This window comes from Camelina sativa, chromosome 5 (genome assembly GCF_030686135.1).
Source record: "Camelina sativa cultivar CO46 ecotype springtype chromosome 5, ASM3068613v1".
In the NCBI taxonomy this organism is placed as follows: Eukaryota; Viridiplantae; Streptophyta; class Magnoliopsida; order Brassicales; family Brassicaceae; genus Camelina; species Camelina sativa.
In genome coordinates this window covers 24,809,573-24,833,022 of record NC_141884.1, presented here as the reverse complement: position 1 = coordinate 24,833,022, position 23,450 = coordinate 24,809,573, and the positions used below count along the sequence as shown (strand labels likewise).

Below are 23,450 nucleotides of genomic sequence, written 5' to 3'. Positions count from 1 at the left end.
GGCTTTATATCGAATGGTGGAACTTCGATTTGAACGGTTAGTTTATGAATTATTCGAGTGTTTTGTTATAAGCTTTTGTATGGATTGAATTGTGTTTAGTTGTGTTGTTGGTTGAACCAACAAGCTCGGTTTGAGCTGGAACCTCTGTAAGCTTATTGAGCAAGGTCATGGTGGTTGTAGAACCAAGTTAGAGCTCAGGAGTGTCGGGTTAAAGCTAAGAAGGTGAATCGATAGATTTGTTGGAGAAGTGGTTCCGAGGCTGGATGGAATAAAGTATTCCAGCCCACCTCTCTTGTTACTCGGTCGCTAGGGATGGTTGGTTGTACGACTCAGTAACTAGATGAGGTGGTGTTTGGGATACGTGTTTAAGTGGCTTGTTCGGGTGGATCACGAAGTGGTCATTTGAAGGAGGAATTAGAGTTGATTGTTGTTCATAGCTGCAGAGCATGAGTTAGTTTCACTACAAGAAAAATGAGTATTAATAGCACTTTAGTATAGTGGTTTATGTGTTTATGCTATGGTTGACCTATGTCTATTTTTTTTATAGTGTTTCTAAAGTGATAAACGCTATGAATAATAAAATTTCATTGTCCGCCAAAATTTTAACGAAAATTGTATCTAAACTCAAGTTGTCCGCCCAAACAAAAAAAAATGATTAAGTTAAAAAAAAAATTGACCTAAACACTTAAACGACACACACAATTACACAATCTCATCTCCTTTCTTTGACACACAATATCTTCTTTTACGAGAAACACCTTAACATAAACCCTCAAGTCCAGTGACTAGCTCTCTCTATCTTCTCTCTAATTCTTGTTTTCTTCCCTGTACAACAATCCTGCTTCAGATCTTCGAATTTTGTTACATAGTTATTATGAAAACACTCCTCCAAATCTCATATTGGGCATCGTCTGAATCTCCTCCGTCTCTGTTGTTTCCAATTCTTCAGATCCGAATCCAGTATTATCGCGTCTCGGGTTCTTCCTCCTCTCCATGGTCTCGAGATCCAACAAAACCCTAGATTATACGTTCTAGATCCGCACTACTTCATCCCTCATCTCTTAGATCTATCTCCTCCTCGGAATGCATGATTCATCAACCAATTTTATCTAGTCACTTCTCTAAACGAGTACTCTCTCTCTCTTCTTCGTGAATTGCTTCTCCAATTTTTCTCTCGATTGGTTTGATTTTCTGACAAGGTTTTTAATTGTTGATGTGAATTTTGTTTCTGGGTTAGCTGATTTTGTAGGTTTATTATCAGATCTGTGCAAGTAGGTTTTCTCAGCTGGGCTCGTTTAAGAGAATAACCAAACAAGAGAAAGAACAAATGCACCCACCAAGTGTTTGCTTTTATTCCTCACTGATAGTTTTTTTGTTCACAAGGTAAAATCTCTAGATTTATCTGATTTAAGGGTTGACTCTGTTTTCATTTGAGTGTGATTAGAGTTTTAGTATTTTTGAGTATTATTGAGTATCAATCTGTTAAGTTTTTTTCTTATTTCATTTCTGATATACAGATCTGAGTTATTTTGTAGGTTTATCTTTCAGAATTAAGAATGATGTGTAAGGAGGTTCGTGAGGAAGTGAATCAAGCTAGAGACAAGGCAAACTAAGTTGAAGGAAAGGAGTATATGACAACATAAACTCAAACAATCTTCGGAAGCAGCTCAAGAAACTAAATGCTCAACAATGTAACAAGAAGATGAGCAACAAAAGATTGTGATTTTTCTCATTTAATTTTGTTCACATCATTAGACTCGATTGTTAAGTTCCACATTTATAAAAAAGACTTGTTGTACTTGTAAATTTTTATAATTAATAATATTTATTATTTTTGTCCTTGTAAATTAAAATTGAGGTTTTCAGAATTTAAAATTGGTAACAAAAAAAATAAAAATAAATTGCATTATATATACAAATGAGATAATATTTAATTGCATAAATATAAACGCTATTGTATACTACAATATGACAACAGACCAAAAAACGCTATCTAAAGTAGCTAACCTACGATGACGGGCGCAGATACAGCGTTTCTTAAAACGCTATGGTAACGTTAGATAGCATTATTTAGACGTTAAGAAAAGTCATTTTTCTTGTAGTGTTTGATCTAGTTAGTTTTTCTGGAAGTTTTTTTTGTAAGGAACGGTTGACGTCGGTTGCCTCTTTGGAATTATGGGGTAGTTCCATTGAGATTGTTTCCCATGTGTCCAGAGTGAGGATTAGGAATCTGGGTGCGGTCGTTTCATTTTGGTATCAGAGCGTATACAGTTCTAGGACAGGTTCTTGAATGGAAATAGAATTGTCTAGATCGTTTAACACTCGGTAAGTGCTAAAGAAAACATGAAGTGTTGGTGAAATACTTGATCCGTGAGTGGTCAAAAATGAAGTTGATTTTAAATGTTTGTGGCAATGGAAAACTTGGATAAGAATTGTTTTGTGGAGAATGTCATGAGTGTTTAGATAGAGGTCTAACTTTAAGACGAATGTGTTTTGGAGTTTGAGGAACTTGCGTTATGTGAAAAGATCTCGTAAGAATGGTTAGTCGAAATACTAACATTCTATAGTCAAAAAGGACAAATGAGTCCGGGTAAGGAAACCGTAAACTCAAATGAGAATTTGACAGAAAATCTAGACGATGGTCTAGTTATTCTAGAATTTACTAAGGACAAGTTTTTCTGGAATCTAAGACTGAGAGTTTTACAAGAGGAAGTAAAATTTCTTAAATGAATTGGTAAAGGCAAATGAGATGTCAGAACGCGAAATGGGGGAGACCTCACGGGAGATATGTGGACCAAGATGTATAGTTGTGGATCTTACATCGTCGGATTGTCTAGGCCGGTGTAGCCAGGCTGAGAAATTCATATTTGGCTAAGGGATTAGTTGGAGAATGTGAATGGGTTAACTAGATTAATTAGTGTAAGTACGGTTTCTGAGTTGAGATCTAAGAGGGCAAGAGATTGGGTGTGAGGTTTTCTCGCCAAAGACTTGTGGTGGATCAAGAGACTTTCTTGAAGTACTTGCGACTATGAGAACTAGTTGAAACTTTTTGAGTATGCGTGGGGAAAGAAAGGGACTGTGATAAGTCAAGTGTTGAAGGTTTTGAGTAATGGAACCTAAGCAGGATTGTCCGTGTGTTGATAGGAGTTTGAGGCAGGTTTGGTTAATGTCCTTTATGAACGGTGTGCGTTTGCTAAGCCGGGCTTTGTGAGTGTTCTTGGTGACTAGTGGAGCTTACCAACACACTAGTGTTAAGTTGTTGGGGGACTTCAGAGTCTCCATGGCGGAACCGCTAGGGCAATAATAACTTGCCTAGGTTACAACCGTAATGCGCCAAAAGCTTGATATGGATGTTATTGTTATCTTTGGGAACTAGGTTGTTTGCCAAAGTATATAAAAAAATGAAAAAAATAAAATATATATATATGCGTCCTTGGAAGCTAAGTGTGAGGTTTAACAAAACGCGGGTAATGTTAACACCTTGTAAGTTGTCAAGGCACGAGTGTGGTGGATTTTTCTCGATGATTGATCCATTTTATTCGAGAGTTCAGATAAGGCAGCAAGATTGGGGGTTGTGTACCCGCCAAAGTTGTTTGGTAGTTGGGAGAACTGCTTAGGAGCTTAGGATAATCATGCTTGATGGGATCATGTTGGCGGGAACTAAGTGAGTTCGTCGAGATGTTTCAGTTGTGTTAGTTGCAGGAACTAGGGGGTCAATTGGTGGCAACTTGTCCTGTGGGAAGGTTGTTAAAGGGTGGGGACCAGGGTTCGAGGAACGCCTGGCGCACCAATAACCTACTGGTGGATTGGGATATCCACAGTGATGGGTTAGGATCGATGCCCTGCAGGGCCAGCTTGGAGTCCGTTGGGACGGCTAGCGGTGGGCTAGCGGGGTCCCCAGACAGTCCGTTGGGGCAGCTAGCGGTGCACTAGTGGGGTCCGCGGGACGGGTTGTCACATGACTGCTCTTCGATTTTACGTTGAGCTTCTACCAGTTGCTCTTGCAATGCCACAAATGATGAAGAATCCTCTTGGGTGCTTGCGCTTGCCATTGACAAGAGTTGCATGGATGCTTCTCACTCTATAAAGTTTTTCTCGTGAATCATTATCAGTGGTGACTGTGAAGAGTAAGAGGAAAATAGTTAATAAAAAACATGAGAAGATTCTGAAATTAATGTGGATGGTGAAAAATGTTACTTACTTGAAGAATGATGGTCGTCAGTCAGTCATCTGTTGTGAGCTTCCGAGACTTGAAGCGCTGTCTGAAACAGCCGAAGTATCCTCAAGCTTAAACAACTTCTCTTGCACATTCTTCTCATAAATTTAAGCTATTTTCTCTGCCTTCCGATCCACACACGTACCATTTGGTTTTGTATGTGTCTTGGTGAAAACCTCACCAAGACTCACTTGTCTTCCCAATTCATCATCCTGCAATGTTACAAAATAAACAAGGATTATGATAGAGTTTAAAGTTGCAAAGGTGACAGAATTTTGTTATAGATATATAAAACTTACTAACCATTTCTTCTTGGATTTGCAAATACGACTTCGGCTTTGCTAAGTAGATGTGAGGACCGAGACCATTACAGTGAGACATACGAGCTTTGGAGTATATGACACTCTTTTTCCTCTGCTTTTTAGTCTCCCAGTTCTCAACCATCGTTTGCAAAATTGTATCATCGATCCATTTAGGTCGATCTCGACTAATCCTTGCGTTTCTAACCATGTCTTTCAACCATTTATGCAGAGACACCGAATTGGACAAGCTAGCATGTATGCAGAGATGCCAAATTGGAAAAACCAGTCGCTCAAACACCTAAAAACGCTTGAAATGTTCACCCACAAACTCCTGCAACCACAACCGTAATGCCCTAAAACGTCCATATTAAAATTATAATCGACATTGGAGACTATTATTCATAAGCCTAAAAATCCTAAAATCCACAATCATGCCCTACCTACCTGCCTTTGGCTATGGATAGTGGTGACGAGCGTAACTGTTCAAAAAACCTCTGATATTGAGTTGAGTACCAAGACAATTCCGAATACACCAACTTGAGGGAGAAACCACTTCCACAACCTTCGCATACTTGGGAATGCTAAAAACTTGCAGGACCAAAAGCGCCTGCTTAGTAAATAAGACAGCCCAAAAAGTACCATTTATCAAGCTAGAACAGAGTTGAGGTACCCTTACCTATCTCAAGTTTCAGAAACGAAGCTACAAAATCGCAAAATTTTAATAGCTTCCGCCACGCCCATGAGCCTGAGTTTTAAAAACCGAACAAATTACTATGTACTATATATATATGTAGACTATTAATCTTTTGAGTTGTGTTTGTTCCATCTATTTTATTTTAGTAAGAATCACTGACATTTAATTTTTCTATAGAACATATGTAATGTAATTTTAGCGTTTAATTTGGTCATTGACGAACTAATTAGGTAAGAGAGTTACTATACATGATTTTCTTTTGACTAAAAATTTATAAGAAAATTATCTGAACTTCATGTTCCTTTTATTTTTTTACCATAAAAAATGTAACCTTTTGCATATGTTTGTGTTATATATATAATCATCTAATCTAGAAAAATTCATCAAACAATCTTCAGAAATATCACAAAAATGGTTATCACAATGAAAACTTTAATAACATGTGTTTTTACTATCTTTTTCGCCATATCTTTTGTTCAAAGTCGTACGACAAGATCGGGTACTATTGTATTCTTACATCCACTTTTTAAATCATGGGCTTGATTTTTTCCTTGTAATTAATGTGTATATTGGTTTAATGATCTGTATTGACAAACAGGTTATGGAATGTTGTTTGACGAAGTGGAGTGCTTTGGAGGATTTGAACCGTGTCATGATCATGGGAACGTCAGTTGCACTAACTATTGTAAAGATTATCAGTATGATTTTGGCGTATGTACTCAAGACCGTGGATGTTGTTGTCATGGAAATATTCCAAAATAAATTTATCTAGTCAAAATGTAGTGTTATTTTCTTCAATAATAACATTAATAGTTTCAAGACTGAAATCTTATATCCTAGCTTCGTCTGTATTATTGGTCAACGGATCTGAAGGGAAGGAAAACTAAAAAAACAGTGTACGATGTCGGTGCTATTTAACCATAGCACCAGTCAATCATTACCTTTCCTGACAATGATCAAGACCTTGCCATATGAGATGAAGAACTAATTGGAATATGATCTGATTGAGAATTAATTTAAGGAATTATTCTCTCTGAATTTTCCATATAGAAGAAGTTATGAATTTGCAAATTTCGACCGTTCGACGAATGGTATATAATACATGAACATAAACTCGTAAACAATTAGAACTCATATGTATACCAGCTAACATATAAAATGGTGCCAATACCACAAATGGTTCGTCAGTTTATTTTGATATTTCCTTATCTATTTAAATGGTTTTATTTATCCCGTTTTAAAATATGGTAGATTTATTGGTACATCTTTCAAAGAAGGAGAATGAAAATAGAAGAAACAAGCTAAACGTTCTTGAAGACGTACTAATAGTCAACTTTGATGAGAATGAGTCTATCAAGACGATTAATTATCTTACGAAAACCACATTTGCTAATGGAAACTTGGATGTCAAACGCGGTTTAAAGAATATGTTATTTTACTAGGATTATAAATTTATAATGTTGCACAAATTAGTACTAGCTAGATAAGCTGTTCGTAAAAAATAGCCTTGGAAACATGATTTCTTAATGGGTGTTTTCTGTTCGTGAGATTTCGATGATCTTCGACCATGTAACCAGACAGACATACAAAATCGGAGATACTTGTACTTCTTTACGTTAAAGTTATTTTTACATTCATTATAGTATTAACGTTATATTAAAAAAATTATTAGCCTAAGAAATATTGTTTAAACATATTGAAAAATGATTTTTTCTTTAAAAAGTTGTTTAAAAACATGTTTAAATTTTATTTAAAAATATATTTCTAAATTTATAAGCCTCAAAAATCCTTTTAAAAAATAAATGAAGCAAATTATTGTTTAAACATATCAACAATTGTTAACCACCAATTTAAAAACTTCTAGTTTATTTGATAATTTACAAAGTTTTAGTTAATCTCATGCATAACGTGCATGGAACTGTATGTAAATTTAATTTTACATCAACCATGACATAATTACGTAACTTACACATGAATGAAATATTCTTAATTCAGATCCAATATGTAATCAAAGATCCTTGCTTACTCCTGATTCTTTTCTTAGAATCGATTTCATTGGTTTCAAAGACACATCCTCATACTCATCGAAGGAACTAAAACTTCCTTTTGATGTCCTCTTCTTGATTCTCCTTGAACTTATTCGAATCTCATCAACTTCATCCTTTATGCTCACGATTTTTCTCGGAGCCTTTTCTTTCGGGACACATAACTCTACTTGTTCTCCATCGGCAGATACCTTTTCATTGTTAACCATGTTTTTTCCAACATTACTAATGATATTAGAGCCAATATCAGAATTTTCATTCTTTGATTCAAATTTACCAAGCGTATGTGGTTGGCCAAGTGTTACTTTCTTCAAAGTCTGTTTGGCTAATAACTTCACCAAAAACTCGTAGAATTGTCTACAGATATTGAGAGGAAATTGAAGTTCTCGTTCCTTGTTTTCCATTTTTCGATCGAGTAGAGAGAAAAGCATGTTTTTGGTTTTAGGAGTTTATGTTTGGTTCAAAATGTAAGAACAACAAAAAGAAGAACAATATAATTCATTGTCAATGATGAAGATATGGTTAATTAATTAACTTGTAAGAATGGACTACTTTGGGGAGGAGAAGTAGATGAGGAATCAGCGGAAGAAACAAGTTTGGAATAAAGCTTGAGTAATCTGATTCTTTGATTTTAGATGAAGACACGTTCTCTAGCTTATATACATATATATATATATATATATATATATATATATGCTTTAATCTTTAAAATCGTTGTCTCTATAATTAAGTAGATGTATGTCCATATTAAGTTTTATCAAATTTTAAAGTGTTACTTATTGCTATAAATAATATTTTATTTTTATCAAAAAAAAAAACTCATAAAATATTAAGCAGACATTTGATTTTATAATTATATTCCATTTTTTTAAATTAAAACTTTATTTTTTAACACCCAGGATCAGGTTATCCGAAGTCTTTTACGCGCGGGATATCCGGAGTTACAAAATCGGATAATGGTAGTTTGTTACAACAAGTTCAATGGTGTTAATTTAAGTTATCCAAGAAGTAAAGATCTGAGCACATCTTATCTAACGAACACATATCAATAGTTTTTTGTAAGGGAGGCGACGTGCAGATATTGAAACTTGAAAGGGAATGTTTAGGATTATAACTTAAGACAAGAGCTCAAAAACAATTCGAAGCAGCACTTTCAGGAGAATAGCATATAAGAAGCTAAAAGGAGCTTAGGGAATATGTATGATCTGCGAGTGTGTTAATAACATGCTATAAGATTATTGATGTTGTGTACGACCTACGAAATAATTGTGTTTGACTTTACCGACAAACTGCAACCATGGGAAAAAACAAGATTTTTGGAAGTTTAGTATCCTATATATCAGTGATTTCGGCAGTTGAGATTTTTACACACAATGTTTTGATATATGATTATAATCTTCTTCATTCTTGTCATTCTTCGTCGCACTTGGTGAATTGAATGCGATGAATGTGTTGGACTTTGTAATAATCTTAACCTCCTTCAGACAAATTCACTTTCCAATCCATCTTCATTGATTTGATACTCAATTCCTTCAAGGAAGTGATATATTTGAGTCCACCTGGAATCTTCTTTAACATTTTGCAGCCAATTATACTCAAAGCATGAAGACATGGCATCAACCCTTCTTCTACTATCCACTCTTCCAACTCCTCTTGATTTTCTAGTTTTGGAGCACGTAACTGAGGAAACCCTCCTTTCGAGCACACCATTCTCCTCCCGGAGAAAGCATTACATGATAACTCAACCCACTTCAAGTGAAGCGACTTCTCTGGAATCAGCATTGGATCCTTCTCCATATAACAAAACTGTAAAATTATGTTCGCAAAGTGCGGTGGGAAACGATGTTGATCAGGAAACTTTGGCATACGCATGTCTAAAGCTAATGCTTTGAGATAAACAAAATTTTGAATGAAATCTCTGCCATCAGCCGCACGTGCACCGTTCATGAAATCATATAAAGAAAGCTGTTGGAGATCTTTCAACTGATTGAGAGTTTAAGTTAGAGTTTCAAATTTACAACCATCATGGTAAGAGACAGCTAGATTCCTAAGCCTTTTCATACAGAGTAAGTCCGTTACGCAGGTGCGATCTGTCTTTCAATAATTTTTTCAAAGATTAAAAATATAATTTAAACATTAGAAATAAAAATAATACGTAATAATTTTTTTTTTTACTATTACATACACTATATTTTCAAAATTTTAGAACAATTAAACTTATTGTCGCAAAAGCTTTAATTTGATATATTATATTAAATTTTTTAAACAGTAATACAAAAAATTTACATCGCATTGTATTTTGGGGCATTCTCAAAAATGCCCCTTTTCCATACCTCTTTTTAAAAATACCCCTTCATGTTGACCATTTTTAAAACTATCCTTCTTTATATACAAAATGACCAAATTACCCTTTTTTGAGTGACAGCAAGAATGTACAGTCATCAAAATCGAAAATATTTTCCCGCCAAAAAAATTTCCCGCCAAAATCGAAAAAAATTTCCGAAAAAATTATTTTTTCCCGCCAAAAAATAAATTTTCCGCCAAAATCGAAAAATTTTCCCGCCAAAAATATTGAAATTTATACCTTTTAAAAACCTTGTAAACGCTTTTAAAAGTTTTTTAAAAAGCGTTTACAAGGTTTTTAAAAGGTTTTTAAACACATTGTAAACGCTTTTAAAAACCTTGTAAATACTTTTAAAAAGCTTGTAAATGCTTTTAAAAGGTTTTTAAACACCTTGTAAACGCTTTTAAAAACTTTTTAAAAGCATTTACAAGGTGTTTAAAAACCTTTTAAAACCCTTTTAAAAATCTTATAAAAACTTTTACAAGGTTTTTAAAAACATTGTAAAAGCGTTTATAAGGTGTTTAAAAACTTTTTAAAAATCTTTTTAAAAACTATTTGAAAACCTTTTAAAAACCTTTTAAAACCTTTTAAAAATCTTGTAAAAGCGTTTACAAGTTGTTTAAAAAACCTTTTAGAACTCTTTAAAAAATTTTATAAAAGCCTTTACAAGGTGTTTATAAGGCTTTTATAAGGTAGAAACCTTATAAAACCTTTTAAAAACCTTATAAATTTTTTTTGGCGGAAAAAATTTTGGCGGAAAATTTTTTTTGTCGAAATTTTTTATCAAAATTTTTTTGTCAAAAAAATTTTTGGCGGGAAAATTTTTTCGAAAATTTTATGGCGGGAAAATATGTTGAAAATTTTTTGGCGGGAAAATTTTGTTTTTCTTTTTATGGAATAAAATAATTTTCATCTAAGGGTAAAATAGTCATTAAAAATTAAAAGAGGGCAAAAATAAAAATGGCCAGAAAATAGGGTATTTTTGAAAAGAGATATATCAAATTGTGGTGTGGTTTGATTTTCTGGTTTGATCTGATTCATCCATCAACGAAATAAACCGCCAATACTCTTATGGTACAAGAATAAACCGGCATGAACCATTATGACCACAAATGAAAAAAAGGGAAGAAAAATAATCTATTTCTTCTTCCTCAATCCAATGATTTTTCCCAAATTATCTTCCTTCGTCTCCACACCTTCTTCTTCTCCATCGCTTAATTTAGTCAAATCCCCAATTCATAAACCCTAATTCTCCATTTTTACAGATTCTGATTTCGTCTCTAACCATGAGCGCAATCTATCTACTCCGCAGATTCTCCTCGAAACCTTTTTCACGGTTTCACAGAAACATCTTCTTCTCCACTTTCTCCAAAGAATCATCACCACCAGATTTATCACGAACCACCAGAACTATCTTCACCCAAAGATCTGTCTCTTCGTCCATTTGGTTTTTCCCTCAATCGAAGATTTCACCAAATCGACGAGAATTCTCAACATCTGTTGAAACCAATCCCACTGTCAAAAGCTTCGAGAAGATTCATGTTCAGAGCGGTGTAATTGTAGAAAGAATACACAAAAACGAAGAAGAAGAAGAAGAAACAGTTTCTAGAGTAAATGTAGAAAGGAAAGCTTTGAGAGAAGAGAGTGAGGCTGAGAAAGAAGCGTGGAGGATTCTAGAAAACGCTATTGTTAGGTATTGTGGTTCTCCCGTTGGTACTGTGGCGGCGAATGATCCTGGGGATAAGACGCCTTTGAATTATGATCAAGTGTTTATTAGAGATTTTGTGCCTTCTGCTTTAGCGTTTTTGCTTAAAGGTGAAGGTGAGATTGTTAGGAACTTTCTCCTACATACATTGCAGCTTCAGGTATGTATGATGAATCTCTCATTGTATGTGTATAGTGATTGTGGTTTCTATGGGTTGGAATCAACTTTTGATATAGGACCTTTTAGTAGATTGAAATGGATTGATTTTTATGTGTTTGATAATTGATGTTGTGTGGTTTTGGTATTGATGGAGATTTGTTTGTTTCTATATAGAGCTGGGAGAAGACCGTAGACTGTTACAGTCCTGGCCAGGGATTGATGCCTGCAAGTTTTAAAGTAAGAACCGTGGCACTTGATGAGAACACTACGGAAGAGGTTTTGGATCCGGATTTTGGCGAATCAGCTATTGGCCGTGTTGCTCCTGTGGATTCTGGTCAGTAGATTCTCTCTGGCTAGTAAATTGTCAATGCATATGCGATTAGACTATTCGTTGAGAAGGCCATTGGGAGAGTTATGTGGGTTGTATTCTCCATGGGATGTTTCTTTGCTGATTGTTTGTTTCATCGTTTTAGGTTTGTGGTGGATTATTCTCTTACGTGCATATGGAAAGATAACTGGAGATTTCTCATTACAAGAAAGGATAGATGTTCAGACAGGCATAAAGCTTATCATGAACTTGTGTTTAGCAGATGGGTTTGATATGTTTCCAACACTTCTGGTCACTGATGGTTCTTGTATGATTGATCGTCGAATGGGTATTCATGGCCATCCCCTTGAAATCCAAGTATGTCAACACCAAGTCTTTGTTTGATTGTCTTTTCACAGCTTTTTGATATACATAGATATATATTATCTTGGGAGACTTTATACATATTTTTCTCTCTGGATTTGTTGCAGTCCTTATTCTACTCGGCACTCAGATGCTCCCGTGAGATGCTTTCTGTTAATGACAGTTCCAAGAATCTTGTAAGAGCCATTAACAACAGATTAAGTGCTTTGTCCTTTCATATCAGAGAATACTACTGGGTGGACATAAAAAAGATCAATGAGATATACCGTTACAAGACAGAAGAGTATTCCACGGATGCTACCAACAAGTTCAACATCTATCCTGAGCAAATTCCTCCATGGCTTATGGACTGGATTCCCGAGCAAGGTGGGTATCTCCTCGGGAACCTACAACCTGCGCACATGGATTTCAGATTCTTCTCGCTTGGAAACTTTTGGTCTATTGTTTCCTCCTTGGGTACACCAAAGCAGAATGAAGCTATATTGAACTTAATGGAAGCTAAATGGGACGACATTATTGGGAATATGCCTCTTAAGATTTGTTACCCTGCATTAGAGTACGATGATTGGCGTATCATAACTGGAAGCGACCCAAAGAACACGTGAGTTTCACTTACTCTTCATTTTCTCCTTTGTGCACTCCCTTGGCTTGTGGACAACATATGTATTTGTCTTGAACTTTCCTGTGAATCAACCCTGGAAAACACTTGTTGGACTGTGCAGGCCTTGGTCGTATCACAACAGTGGATCCTGGCCAACGCTTCTTTGGCAGGTACGCTGATATATGTCAGGAATTGAGATTAGATAAAATAATTATTAACAATACTCAAATATGCGTATAATTAAGCAACTTGCTAAGATGAGACCACAAACATCAACTGGCTACAATTTCAGAGTTTTCATTGGTAACATCTGAGGATTTCTAGTTTTTAAAAGACTTTTGTGTGTTTGATTTTTATAACAGTTCACATTAGCATGTATGAAGATGGGAAGACCAGAGCTAGCTGAGAAAGCTCTTGCATTGGCTGAAAAGAGACTGATGGCAGATCGTTGGCCAGAGTATTACGATACCCGATCTGGAAAATTCATTGGAAAGCAGTCTCGGCTTTACCAGACATGGACAGTCGCCGGATTCTTGACTTCTAAACTCCTTTTAGCAAATCCAGAGATGGCATCGCTGTTGTTCTGGGAAGAAGATTACGAACTTCTGGATATATGCGCATGTGGTCTCAGAAAATCTGACCGGAAGAAATGCTCAAGAGTCGCTGCCAAGACTCAGATTCTTGTTCGATGAGTGCAAAACTCAGTCTCTTTTGCTTCTCTCAACAATCGAACACAATAAGCTTTTTAGGCTATAGATACCACAGGACATTGAAAATTCACAGAAACTTGTCTGTCATATATATTTATTATTGATCTTTGTTTGTATGTGTATACAAATGATTGCAACAGTTTTATATCGTTGCATTTTCATGTAGATGACAAAGTAAGTGTTGCTTAAGCCAGATTTTACCAAATTGTCTATCTCATAATGCTTTTAACTTTTGACCCTTTTGATTTAATACTTAACCAAAACTCACAAAAACTTGGTAAATTAACCAATTTGCAATCGAAACTTATTCAAATTTTAGCTAACTGACCATGCAATTTCATAGAAATGAAAACTAAAAACTCAAATGACCCAACCCGGATACCCGAACCAAACTTTCACCTACCCAAACCAAACCCAAACCGAACTGATCTGGTTTAAATTCTAATACCTTTTACTTCAAACCCGTCCTAAACTCGAACTAACCCGACCCGGATACCCGAAGACTGCCGAATGCGCCATGCTCATCTCCGAAGGATTACAATTTACAACTAGTCAACTACGAGCTTTGTCGTTCCGACAATGGTGAAATTACTAAAGAACGCAGAATCCTCAAACAAACTGTGATCAGACATTGTTGGTGTCTGTAAGCAAGAGAATGAGCATCACGACGAAACTTGCACGCTCCAATGCGTTTAAACCAATCCCAAACTTTGTGAGAAGCTCTCTACGCAACGCCTGCGCCGAGTCAAGTAAAAACACAGAGTCGTCTCATCCTTATAAACCCAAGAAGCATCACATTTTAGCAACAAATCTAATAGTTTCGTATTTCGAAAAAGGCTTAGTCGAAGAAGCACGCTCACTGTTCGACGAAATGCCTGAGAGAGACGTAGTAGCTTGGACCGCAATGATCACCGGTTACGCTTCTTCCAACTACAACGCTCGCGCTTGGGAGTGTTTTCAAGAGATGTTTAGGAAAGGAACGAGTCCAAATGAGTTCACGCTCTCGAGCGTTCTGAAGTCTTGTAGAAACATGAAGGTTTTGGCTTATGGTGCTTCTGTTCATGGGGTTGTTGTTAAACTTGGTATGGAAGGTTCTCTGTATGTTGACAATGCTTTAATGAATATATACGCTACTTGTTCTGTAACAATGGAGTCGGCTTGTTTGATTTTTCGGGATATTAAGGTGAAGAATGATGTTACATGGACTACTCTAATCACCGGGTTTACACATTTGGGTGATGGCATTGGCGGTTTAAAGATGTATAAGCAAATGTTTCTGGTAATTTTGCTACATCTTTGCCTTCAATGAAGTTGTTATGTTTTGAGGTTTTAACATTTTGGATCTGTTTTGTGTGTTCAGGAGAATGCTGATGTGACGCCTTACTGTATAACCATAGCGGTTAGAGCTTCCGCTTCAATTGATTCTGTTACAACCGGCAAGCAAATTCATGCATCAGTGATTAAACGCGGGTTTCAGTCTAACCTCCCGGTGATGAACTCTATACTGGACTTGTATTGCAGGTGTGGGTATTTACCAGAGGCGAAACGCTATTTCAATGAGATGGAAGATAGAGATCTGATCACATGGAACACTCTTATTTCTGAACTCGAGAGATCAGACAGCAGTGAAGCTCTGCTCATGTTTCAGCGGTTTGAATCACAAGGCTTTGTGCCTAGTTGTTACACTTTCACAAGCTTAGTTGCTGCATGTGCTAATATAGCAGCGTTGAACTGTGGCCAGCAACTTCATGGACGGATTTATAGAAGAGGGTTTAACAAGAACGTTGAGTTAGCTAATGCTTTGATCGATATGTATGCTAAATGTGGCGACATACCTGACTCTCAGAGAGTATTTGGAGAAATCATAGAGAGGAGGAATCTTGTGTCTTGGACTTCGATGATGATTGGGTACGGATCACATGGTTATGGAGCACAAGCTGTTGAGCTTTTCGACAAGATGGTTTGTTCAGGTGTTAGACCTGACCGGATTGTGTTCATGGCGGTTTTGAGCGCTTGCCGCCATGCTGGTCTAGTGGAGAAAGGATTGAAGTACTTTAAAGAGATGGAAAGCGAGTATGGTCTTACTCCAGACCGAGATATTTACAACTGTGTAGTGGATTTGCTTGGAAGAGCTGGAAAAATAGGTGAGGCTTATGAATTGGTTGAGAAGATGCCGTTTAGGCCAGATGAATCCACGTGGGGAGCGATTCTTGGTGCTTGTAAAGCTCATAAGCATACGGGATTGATAAGTAGATTAGCTGCAAAAAAGGTTATGGAGTTGAAACCGAGAATGGTGGGGACTTATGTTATGCTTTCGTACATCTATGCAGCAGAAGGGCAGTGGGTTGATTATGCGAGAGTGAGGAAGATGATGAGGATGATGGGGAACAAAAAAGAAGCCGGTATGAGCTGGATCCAGGTCGAAAACCAGGTTTTTAGCTTTGCTGTGAGTGACAAAATGTGTCCTAATGCGAGTTCTGTGTATTCAGTCTTAGGGCTATTGATAGAAGAGACCAAAGAAGCTGGCTATGTTCCTGACTTAGACTCCTTAGTTCATGATCAAGAAGTCGGAACTTAAACATGATATCATAATCTGGTTCTTGATTTCGTCGTGATCGAGTAAAATGGAGAGGATTTGGTATATTAATGCGCTAGTGCTGTTGTTTGTTGTTAAGTTGTCGGTTGGATTGATGCTCAACGGCTTTTTCCGCTTATTCATTGACGCAAGACACAACTAACAAAGATCACGAAAGTTAATATGAATGACATCAAAGGATTGTTGAAGACCACTGAAACTGACAGTACCTGGACAAGTCTCTTTTAGGTATGGCTCTATGCATACATATGGTATTGGTGACTGTCCTACTTTTTAAAGAACATACATCACCATACCTCGATTTAGATCAGGTAATGGCAAATTTTGGTAGCAGGAGAATTTTAATATGTCTTAGTGGATCAAGTGTTGTTGGCCTATTTATAATACATCTCTTCTTTCTTGTGATTTATGATAGCTTCCAAGAAACTTTTAGAAATCGTTGGCTATGGAATAGTAACCTCTGAGTTTCCTTTATTAAAAGCAAAAGATATTGCTTTCTGTTGTAATGTTAACATCAGAAGCTGTCCACAAGGTTCAGATCTAGACAATTAAGAACCTTACCTTTTTTTCCATAGGTTTTTGATAATACAGAATCTACTTTTTTAAAGGATATTGATTTTATAGATATCTTTAGATCCAAATCTGAAATTGTATTATCTTATTGATAAAGGAAATTAAGCAGAAAGTAAAACATGATTAGAAGGATAAATAGAGAGAGACTAAGCATCAGTGACTGCAACAGCTTCTTTGACATTGTTCTTCTCAATTGCAGGCTTCTCAACCTCAGGAACAATAAAAGCAGACACTGGGAAAGTCCTGGACAGACCGGTCGGTGTCTTGAAATTGATCTTCCCTGAACTAATCGGCTCCTCCAAGACAAGCTCATTGAGAGTGACCCAGATAAGAAGCTCCTTGGCCTTAACACCGCTGAGCTTCTTTATCTTTCCGACCTCCACCTGGGCGGTAACCTCAGTGGCGTAAGAGACAAGTTTACTAATAGCTTCAAACTTGTGGGTGATGCTCTTCTTCTGCTTCAACCACACAATACCTGTCTGTCTGTCGTAACCGACCTCTTCAATGTCCTTCAATGGCAATAACCCATTAGGCATAGAGACTTCCTTGAGAAACTCCTTTGTCTTCTCACGGCATAACTCATCTCCTGTGTATTTCTCTGCCCTAGCTCTCACTTCATCTGTAACCAAACCCATCTCTGTGTTTTTTTTTTTTTTTTTGGTGTTTGCTTTGTTTTGTGTTAAGATCTCTGTCTTTTGGGTTTTTAGTGAGAGATCTTTGCCTTTTAATTTATAGGTGGTGTGGTATGGATTCACCCTTGTATTCTCTATTTAATTACGGATTTTGCCACTGTATGAAATTTAATGACATGTGACTATGAAAAGCTCCTACAAAGGTTTAGGGTTAAAAAGTAATAAGTCAAAGATTAAAAAGCATTGGGATGTTAAAATAGGTTACACGATTTGAGCAAGAAAAAGTAGTTGATCATTGCCTTAAAGTGTGAGTCTTTGGGTTTTAGAATCCAATCTACAAATATTCAAAACATCACATTGAAATTACTACAAATCACACATTTATATCAAAAGATCAAAAATCAAGATATCATCCTTTTATTAGCATTATTTTTTTTAGCTCGGTCTATATTTAGAAATATTAATTTATTAGGTGAAAAAAAAAGATGAATTAATAATTTGGGTGATGCATGTATATATAGACAGTAAAGGTCTTTAATGGTTACAGTTGGGCAGATATATGGCCTAAATTAAAGTGACTTGGGTGAGGAGACAAACGTTACACAATACTACCAATAACGCGTGGACATGTGTGAATCGCATTTTTTTCATTTGTAGGTAGGACGGTCACCTCATTTATTCGCATGGTGAGGTTACAACTTGCATATGTGATGAATAAACCAAAAACAAACAAAAGGTACATGAATCACGGTCTCGTATGCAGTGATCTATTCTGTAGAGTCATCACAAGACTTCAAATAAAGTTATAGTTAGGTTAGGTTAATATTTCTAAATATAGACCGAGCTAAAAAAAACTTGTAACCACTACTATCTAGATATACAAATTTTTGTAGTAATATATGTACATCTAAAAGTAATGGATTATTTTCACCCTAAAAAGATTTTAAGTATTGAGAAATATTTTTTTTTATTGTTGTCAAATTTTTTTAGTAGCACTTTTGTCTATAAAAAAGGAGTGACTGTTTAATGGTGATTAAAACAAAAACAGAGATCGACCGTTTAATTTTAGTAGTAAATTATGTGTGTTGACTGTTGACCAAAAGAAAATATAACAAATTAATAACAATAAAGGGCAGAATTAGTAGATACATGCTGTATTATTTTTAACTAGAAATCATAAAATGAAAAGTTTCCTGAAATTTAGATCCTACTGCCAAAAACCTCTTCATATATACATCTATATATTCAATTAGTATTTAAAAGATCACAAAAAAAATATATATATATATATATATATATTCATGCTTTTATAAATTAACTAGGATATATCCCGTGCTTAAAGCACGGGTCAACATTTTTTAAAAAATTATAATATAATAATAAAAATTATTATTTTTTAAAAAATTATTTTGTTTGAGATAATATTTATTTTTAATTGTTATGTAAATCTATTAGTCTATTTGAATACTAATTATTTTAGAATATTATAGTATTTAATTTTTGACGTATTATTACAGTTTTATATTGTTTATTTGTTGTACTTGCATCATATTTTGTGAAATATAAAATAGTAATTTTAATATTATAATTGTGAGTAAATAAAAATTATTAATTTATCATCTATATAAATTTAGTTTTACCAACCCGCCAATGTGGAAATTAAAACACACATTTTCATACATTGAGTAATATATCTTTGTTTTAAAAAATTCAAATCACAACATATGCAGAAAAATATGCATTTTATTAATTATAAGTATTATATGAAACTTCTAAACAATTTGTAAATAAAATAAAATAAAGATGATAGGAGAATTTGAAATCTTAACAAAATCTTCGAATTTAGTTATTAAAAATAATTGTATTGTATACTTGGATATAAAATCTTAGTTTTTAAAATTCTGATTGGTTTATATATTTTTTTAAAAAAAAATAATTAGTAATTTCGTTCATAATTTATTAGAGAGAGAAAACATTTTTTTAATTTTTTTTAGATTTTTTAATATTTGATATGTGAGTATTTTTTATTTTTTATTTAATTATATTTATTTAAATTAGTTAATTAAGCTTAATTAATTTAGTCTAATGGCAATTGAATGTAATTTTTTACACATTATAAGGTTAGTTTCATATTTGTACTTCTCAATTAATATAGTAGGATAAGGTAATCTTATCTTATATAATAAAAAAGAGTTCACTCAAAAACATGCTATGGGATATTGAGCAATTGACTGTTTAGGTTTTCAATTTGAGAATTTGTTAAAAATGCCCCTTTTGATATATCCCTTTTCAAAAATACCCTCTTTTCTGGCCATTTTTATTTATGCCCTCTTTTAATTTTTAATGACCATTTTACCCTTAGATGAAAATTATTTTATTCAATAAAAAGAAAAACAAAATTTTCCCGCCAAAAAATTTCCGACATATTTTCCCGCCAAAAATTTTTCAAAAAAATTTTCCCGCCAAAAACTTTTTTGTCAAAAAACTTTTGATAAAAAATTTCGAAAAAAAAAATTTTCCCGCCAAAATTTTTCCCGCCAAAAAAAATTTACAAGGTTTTTAAAAGGTTTTATAAGGTTTCTACCTTATAAAAGCCTTATAAACACCTTGTAAAAGCTTTTACAAGATTTTTTAAAGAGTTTTAAAAGGTTTTTTAAACAACTTGTAAACGCTTTTACAAGATTTTTAAAATGTTTTTAAAAGGTTTTAAAAGGTTTTTAAAAGGTTTTTAAAAGGTTTTCAAATGGTTTTTAAAAGGATTTCTAAAAGGTTTTTAAACACCTTCTAAACCCTTTTACAATGTTTTTAAAAACCTTGTAAAAGTTTTTATAAAATTTTTAAAAGGTTTTTAAACAACTTTTAAATGCTTTTAAAAAGTTTTTAAAAGCGTTTACAAGGTGTTTAAAAACCTTTTAAAGCATTTACAAGCTTTTTAAAAGCATTTACAAGGTTTTTAAAAGCATTTACAATGTGTTTAAAAACCTTTTAAAAACCTTGTAAACGCTTTTAAAAGTTTTTTTAAAGCATTTACAAGGTTTTTAAAAGGTATAAATTTCAATATTTTTGGCGGGAAAATTTTTCGATTTTGGCGGGAAAAAATAATTTTTTCGGAAAAAATTTTCGATTTTGGCGGGAAAAAAAATTTTGGCGGGAAAATATTTTCGGTTTTGATGACTGTACATTCTTGCTGTCACTCAAAAAGGATAATTTGATCATTTTGTATATAAGGAGGGGTAGTTTTAAAAATGGTCAACATGAAGAGGTATTTTTAAAAAGATATATGGAAAAAGGGGCATTTTTGAGAATGCCCCTTTCAATTTTTATCTAATCCAAATAATGTTTAGGTTTTCAATTTTTTTAGTCAAAAATATTGAATGCATAGCATGTTTAATAAATAAAATTAAATTTAACTTATATGAAATTTTAGTTCTTCTTTTCCTCACTTGAAAAATAATTTCTATTATTCACATATACTCTTTTTTCAATTATAAGACTTTTAGCCTTTTATTTTTGTTCCACTTTATAAGGTTTTTTCAAATTTTAATACATTATTTATGTGTGTTTTAATATATTATGACTATTTTATATTCTGCAGTATTTTATCTAATTGGTTAAACTCTTTTAAATAAAAAATAAATAATATTCTGTCATGTAAAAATAAAAATATATTTATAATTTCTTAAACTTTGTGCTTTTAACTAAAATGAAAGAGAGGAAGTAATTTAACATTTTATTCCAAAAAAAAAGAAAGAAAGAGAGGAAGTAATAAATAACGGTTTACTCAAAAACATGTTATCAGACGTTGTTTGATGGAATGCTTAGAGTATCCCCATTGCCCGAAAAAACGAAAAACTAAATACTGTATGGAAATAAGCAATTCATAAATGAAACAACCACACCTTTTTAAAAAAATTAATAATTCGTATCTCTACAAATTTTTTTTTTTTGTATGAATGTAAAATTATACTCCCTCCGTTTCATATTAAGTGTCATTTTAAGATTTCTCACACATATTAAGAAAATCATTCAATTTTCTATTTTACCCTTTACTAATATATTATACAATTTTCTGTTGGTCAATACATTAAATTAGTAGGGATAAAATTGGAAAATTTAACAAACATCTACATTGGAAATATAAAGTGACACTTATTTTGTAACAAAATTTTCACTCTAAAATGACACTTAATATGAAACGGAGGGAGTATTCAACAAAAACACTGTGTTACAATAAATGCATCTTCAAGCTGAAAGTTTAGAAAGTGGTGCTAGAAAAAAACAAAAACTAGTAACTGTGGTGTTGGAACCAAATTGGAGACCATCAGCATAAGCTGGAATACTTGTCATAGTATTCAGTCGGTTCCGGACATGTTTATCAATCATGGCGGTAAGAGTACGGTGTGGTGTCGCAGGGTCTCCATGGCGCCGGCGATTCCGTTCGGTCCAAAGACTGTGTATGGTGAGTTGAAAAGTGTATCGCAGCACAAAAACGTGGAGACGTGGAGCAGAAGTAACAAGAATGGTGAGAAGTGAGTCCCAACTTACTGTGTAACGACTACTTAGAATCCTTTCTGTAAGAGCTGACCAAATCTGGGAGGAGTATGGGCAGGAGAAGAACAGGTGGTCTCGTGTTTCAATAGTCGCCGCACAAAACACACATGTTCCATTTGCAGAGCCATTCCATTTCAGCAATCGATCCCCTGTTGCTAAACGGTTACGCATTGCAAGCCAGGTGATGAAAGAGTATTTAGGTGTAGAGTGTTGGAACCAAACCGCTTTGTGCCACGTACAGACTGGAAGTGTTTGCCTGACCAAATGCCAAGTATCGCTTGAAGAAAATTGTGACTTAAATGCACCCGAACTTGTTTGCCAAAGAGAAACATCATTACTCGTTGTTAAACGAAGAGCGGCCATCGTATCCTCTACCTGAATGAGTATAGGAGTCCGATGTCGCCGTTGATTATGATTGGCAAGAGCTGTAGCGACAGAGCCATTCAGAGGGATCCCCAGATCAATTGTTCCACGAGGACCTAGTAAATCAATGAACCTCCCGAGAGGGGACCAAACATCGTACCAGAAGGAAGTTTCTGAGCCTGATCGTACTTCCTTTTTGTGAAAAGACATGGTTTTATCTCTGTATTTCAAGAGTTTGCGCCATATCCAAGATCATGAGCAAGTCGTATCCCTACAATTTTTGAATAATTTATTTATTTTTATTTAGTTTTTTTAACAGTGTATAATGCAAATATACATGTATAATGCAACCGTGCACTGTATAATGCAAATACACATGTCAAATGTACAATTACAATGTATAATGCCAAATACACATGTAATTTTCCTAGTAACAGTGTATAATGCAAATACACATGTCAAATGTTCGGATAAAGATATTAACCACCGTAATCACATATATTTCATATTGTAAAACAAAAATTATTTGATATACATCGTCATTTAATTTTTCATTATGAAAAATATAAGATTTTGGATTGTACAACAATCATCACCATAATCCGATAGTTAATAAAGCATAACCGATTCGAATTTTCAATGTCAAAAGAGGTGAATAAAAAAGCATACGATCTTTTATCATAAAAACTCAAAAGCTCAAAAACCCTGTAAGCTGCATTAAGTCAAAGAATAACTAATTGACACAAACTAGAGCGTCTTGGATATTCAAGCAGTTGTTTAAACTCGCGTTTCTCTCCATAAAACTGATTCAAACGTAGCACAAGCTTCTTCAGTGTTGCTGAGTTCTTCAGAAAGTATCTAACTAGTTTTAGTTCAGTTCCTTTCTCTGTGATCGGGCTTTTGATATCAACAGATTCAAGGGAAGATAACAAACAAATCGGTAAGGGTCTGGAGAGTTCAATTTCCATATCTACTTGATAGTCCTTATCCAGTTCCTGCAATCACAAAAATCAAAAAACTAAATTGAAGAAAAAACCTTTCTTCTATAAAGTTAAAAAGTTGCACAGTTTAAGCAAAATCATCACCAAGACCAAGGTAAGGTATTTCAGACTGGGGCAGCACTCAAGAAAGAATGGCAACAGTTGCTGAGACGCATATGAGTGCATAGTAACGCTCAAACGAGACAAGTCATAAAAATTGGGCAATGGGTTAAAGTCCCTCATATGATGGATCAACTGCCAGTAAAAAATAACATGTAAGAGTATATT

The 23,450-nt window shown here is 34.4% G+C and overlaps 6 protein-coding genes, 1 long non-coding RNA gene and 1 pseudogene across 10 annotated transcripts; 4 read left to right on the top strand and 4 right to left on the bottom strand.

Annotated features, from left to right (window-relative positions):
- The first annotated feature begins 696 nt into the window (after positions 1–696).
- Positions 697–1,767, top strand: LOC147944315 (uncharacterized). The gene is made up of 3 exons (XR_015598188.1): positions 697–1,129; positions 1,238–1,383; positions 1,536–1,767. It is a non-coding gene; the product is annotated as an uncharacterized LOC147944315 (long non-coding RNA).
- Positions 1,768–5,597: 3,830 nt separating this feature from the next.
- On the top strand, positions 5,598–6,039 carry LOC109132895 (defensin-like protein 199). The gene is made up of 2 exons (XM_019245358.2): positions 5,598–5,711; positions 5,811–6,039. The coding sequence occupies exons 1-2, from the start codon at positions 5,624–5,626 to the stop codon at positions 5,972–5,974; spliced, it is 252 nt and encodes an 83-aa protein (XP_019100903.1). The 5' UTR covers positions 5,598–5,623; the 3' UTR covers positions 5,975–6,039.
- A 1,019-nt stretch (positions 6,040–7,058) lies between these two features.
- On the bottom strand, positions 7,059–7,747 carry LOC147944314 (uncharacterized). Its single transcript, XM_087450726.1, has one exon. The coding sequence runs from the start codon at positions 7,686–7,688 to the stop codon at positions 7,221–7,223; it is 468 nt and encodes a 155-aa protein (XP_087306852.1). The 5' UTR covers positions 7,689–7,747; the 3' UTR covers positions 7,059–7,220.
- A 2,932-nt stretch (positions 7,748–10,679) lies between these two features.
- On the top strand, positions 10,680–13,672 carry LOC104787417 (alkaline/neutral invertase A, mitochondrial). Its single transcript, XM_010512995.3, has 6 exons — positions 10,680–11,466; positions 11,640–11,799; positions 11,939–12,150; positions 12,264–12,757; positions 12,879–12,927; positions 13,120–13,672. Exons 1-6 carry the CDS (start codon positions 10,888–10,890, stop codon positions 13,447–13,449), a joined length of 1,824 nt encoding a protein of 607 aa, XP_010511297.1. The 5' UTR covers positions 10,680–10,887; the 3' UTR covers positions 13,450–13,672.
- On the top strand, positions 13,668–17,459 carry LOC104787418 (putative pentatricopeptide repeat-containing protein At1g56570). Of its 4 annotated transcripts, none has more exons than XM_087450723.1 (4): positions 13,932–14,549; positions 14,651–14,746; positions 14,828–14,866; positions 14,989–16,470. In XM_087450723.1, exon 4 carries the CDS (start codon positions 15,029–15,031, stop codon positions 16,043–16,045), a length of 1,017 nt encoding a protein of 338 aa, XP_087306849.1. In that variant the 5' UTR covers positions 13,932–14,549; positions 14,651–14,746; positions 14,828–14,866; positions 14,989–15,028; the 3' UTR covers positions 16,046–16,470. The 4 variants fall into 4 exon arrangements, with proteins under 4 accessions (XP_010511298.2, XP_087306849.1, XP_087306848.1 ...); XM_087450722.1 differs by having other exon boundaries at positions 14,828–14,903; XM_087450721.1 differs by having other exon boundaries at positions 14,828–17,459.
- LOC104787419 (uncharacterized) lies at positions 16,497–17,271 on the bottom strand. The gene has a single exon (XM_087450725.1). The coding sequence runs from the start codon at positions 17,269–17,271 to the stop codon at positions 16,783–16,785; it is 489 nt and encodes a 162-aa protein (XP_087306851.1). The 3' UTR covers positions 16,497–16,782.
- A 3,895-nt stretch (positions 17,460–21,354) lies between the features above and the next one.
- Positions 21,355–22,486, bottom strand: LOC147944313 (uncharacterized). The gene has a single exon (XM_087512830.1). It carries the CDS (start codon positions 22,390–22,392, stop codon positions 21,511–21,513), a length of 882 nt encoding a protein of 293 aa, XP_087368956.1. The 5' UTR covers positions 22,393–22,486; the 3' UTR covers positions 21,355–21,510.
- Positions 22,487–22,845: 359 nt separating this feature from the next.
- Positions 22,846–23,450, bottom strand: part of LOC147944312 (F-box/FBD/LRR-repeat protein At5g18770 pseudogene) — a 1,341-nt pseudogene continuing 736 nt past the window's right edge.

What these genes read in the sequence shown, in the direction of transcription:
- LOC147944314 (XM_087450726.1), bottom strand. Translation starts at nt 7,688, where the DNA reads ATGCTTTTCTCTCTACTCGATCGAAAAATGGAAAACAAGGAACGAGAA.
- LOC147944313 (XM_087512830.1), bottom strand. Translation starts at nt 22,392, where the DNA reads ATGTCTTTTCACAAAAAGGAAGTACGATCAGGCTCAGAAACTTCCTTC.
- LOC104787419 (XM_087450725.1), bottom strand. Translation starts at nt 17,271, where the DNA reads ATGGGTTTGGTTACAGATGAAGTGAGAGCTAGGGCAGAGAAATACACA.
- LOC104787417 (XM_010512995.3), top strand. Translation starts at nt 10,888, where the DNA reads ATGAGCGCAATCTATCTACTCCGCAGATTCTCCTCGAAACCTTTTTCA. An exon ending in TACATACATTGCAGCTTCAG is followed by an intron (nt 11,467 to 11,639) that starts GTATGTATGATG and finishes GTTTCTATATAG; the next exon opens with AGCTGGGAGAAGACCGTAGA. An exon ending in TGTTGCTCCTGTGGATTCTG is followed by an intron (nt 11,800 to 11,938) that starts GTCAGTAGATTC and finishes TCATCGTTTTAG; the next exon opens with GTTTGTGGTGGATTATTCTC.
- LOC109132895 (XM_019245358.2), top strand. Translation starts at nt 5,624, where the DNA reads ATGGTTATCACAATGAAAACTTTAATAACATGTGTTTTTACTATCTTT. An exon ending in AAGTCGTACGACAAGATCGG is followed by an intron (nt 5,712 to 5,810) that starts GTACTATTGTAT and finishes ATTGACAAACAG; the next exon opens with GTTATGGAATGTTGTTTGAC.
- LOC104787418 (XM_010512996.3), top strand. Translation starts at nt 14,123, where the DNA reads ATGAGCATCACGACGAAACTTGCACGCTCCAATGCGTTTAAACCAATC. An exon ending in TGTATAAGCAAATGTTTCTG is followed by an intron (nt 14,747 to 14,827) that starts GTAATTTTGCTA and finishes TTGTGTGTTCAG; the next exon opens with GAGAATGCTGATGTGACGCC.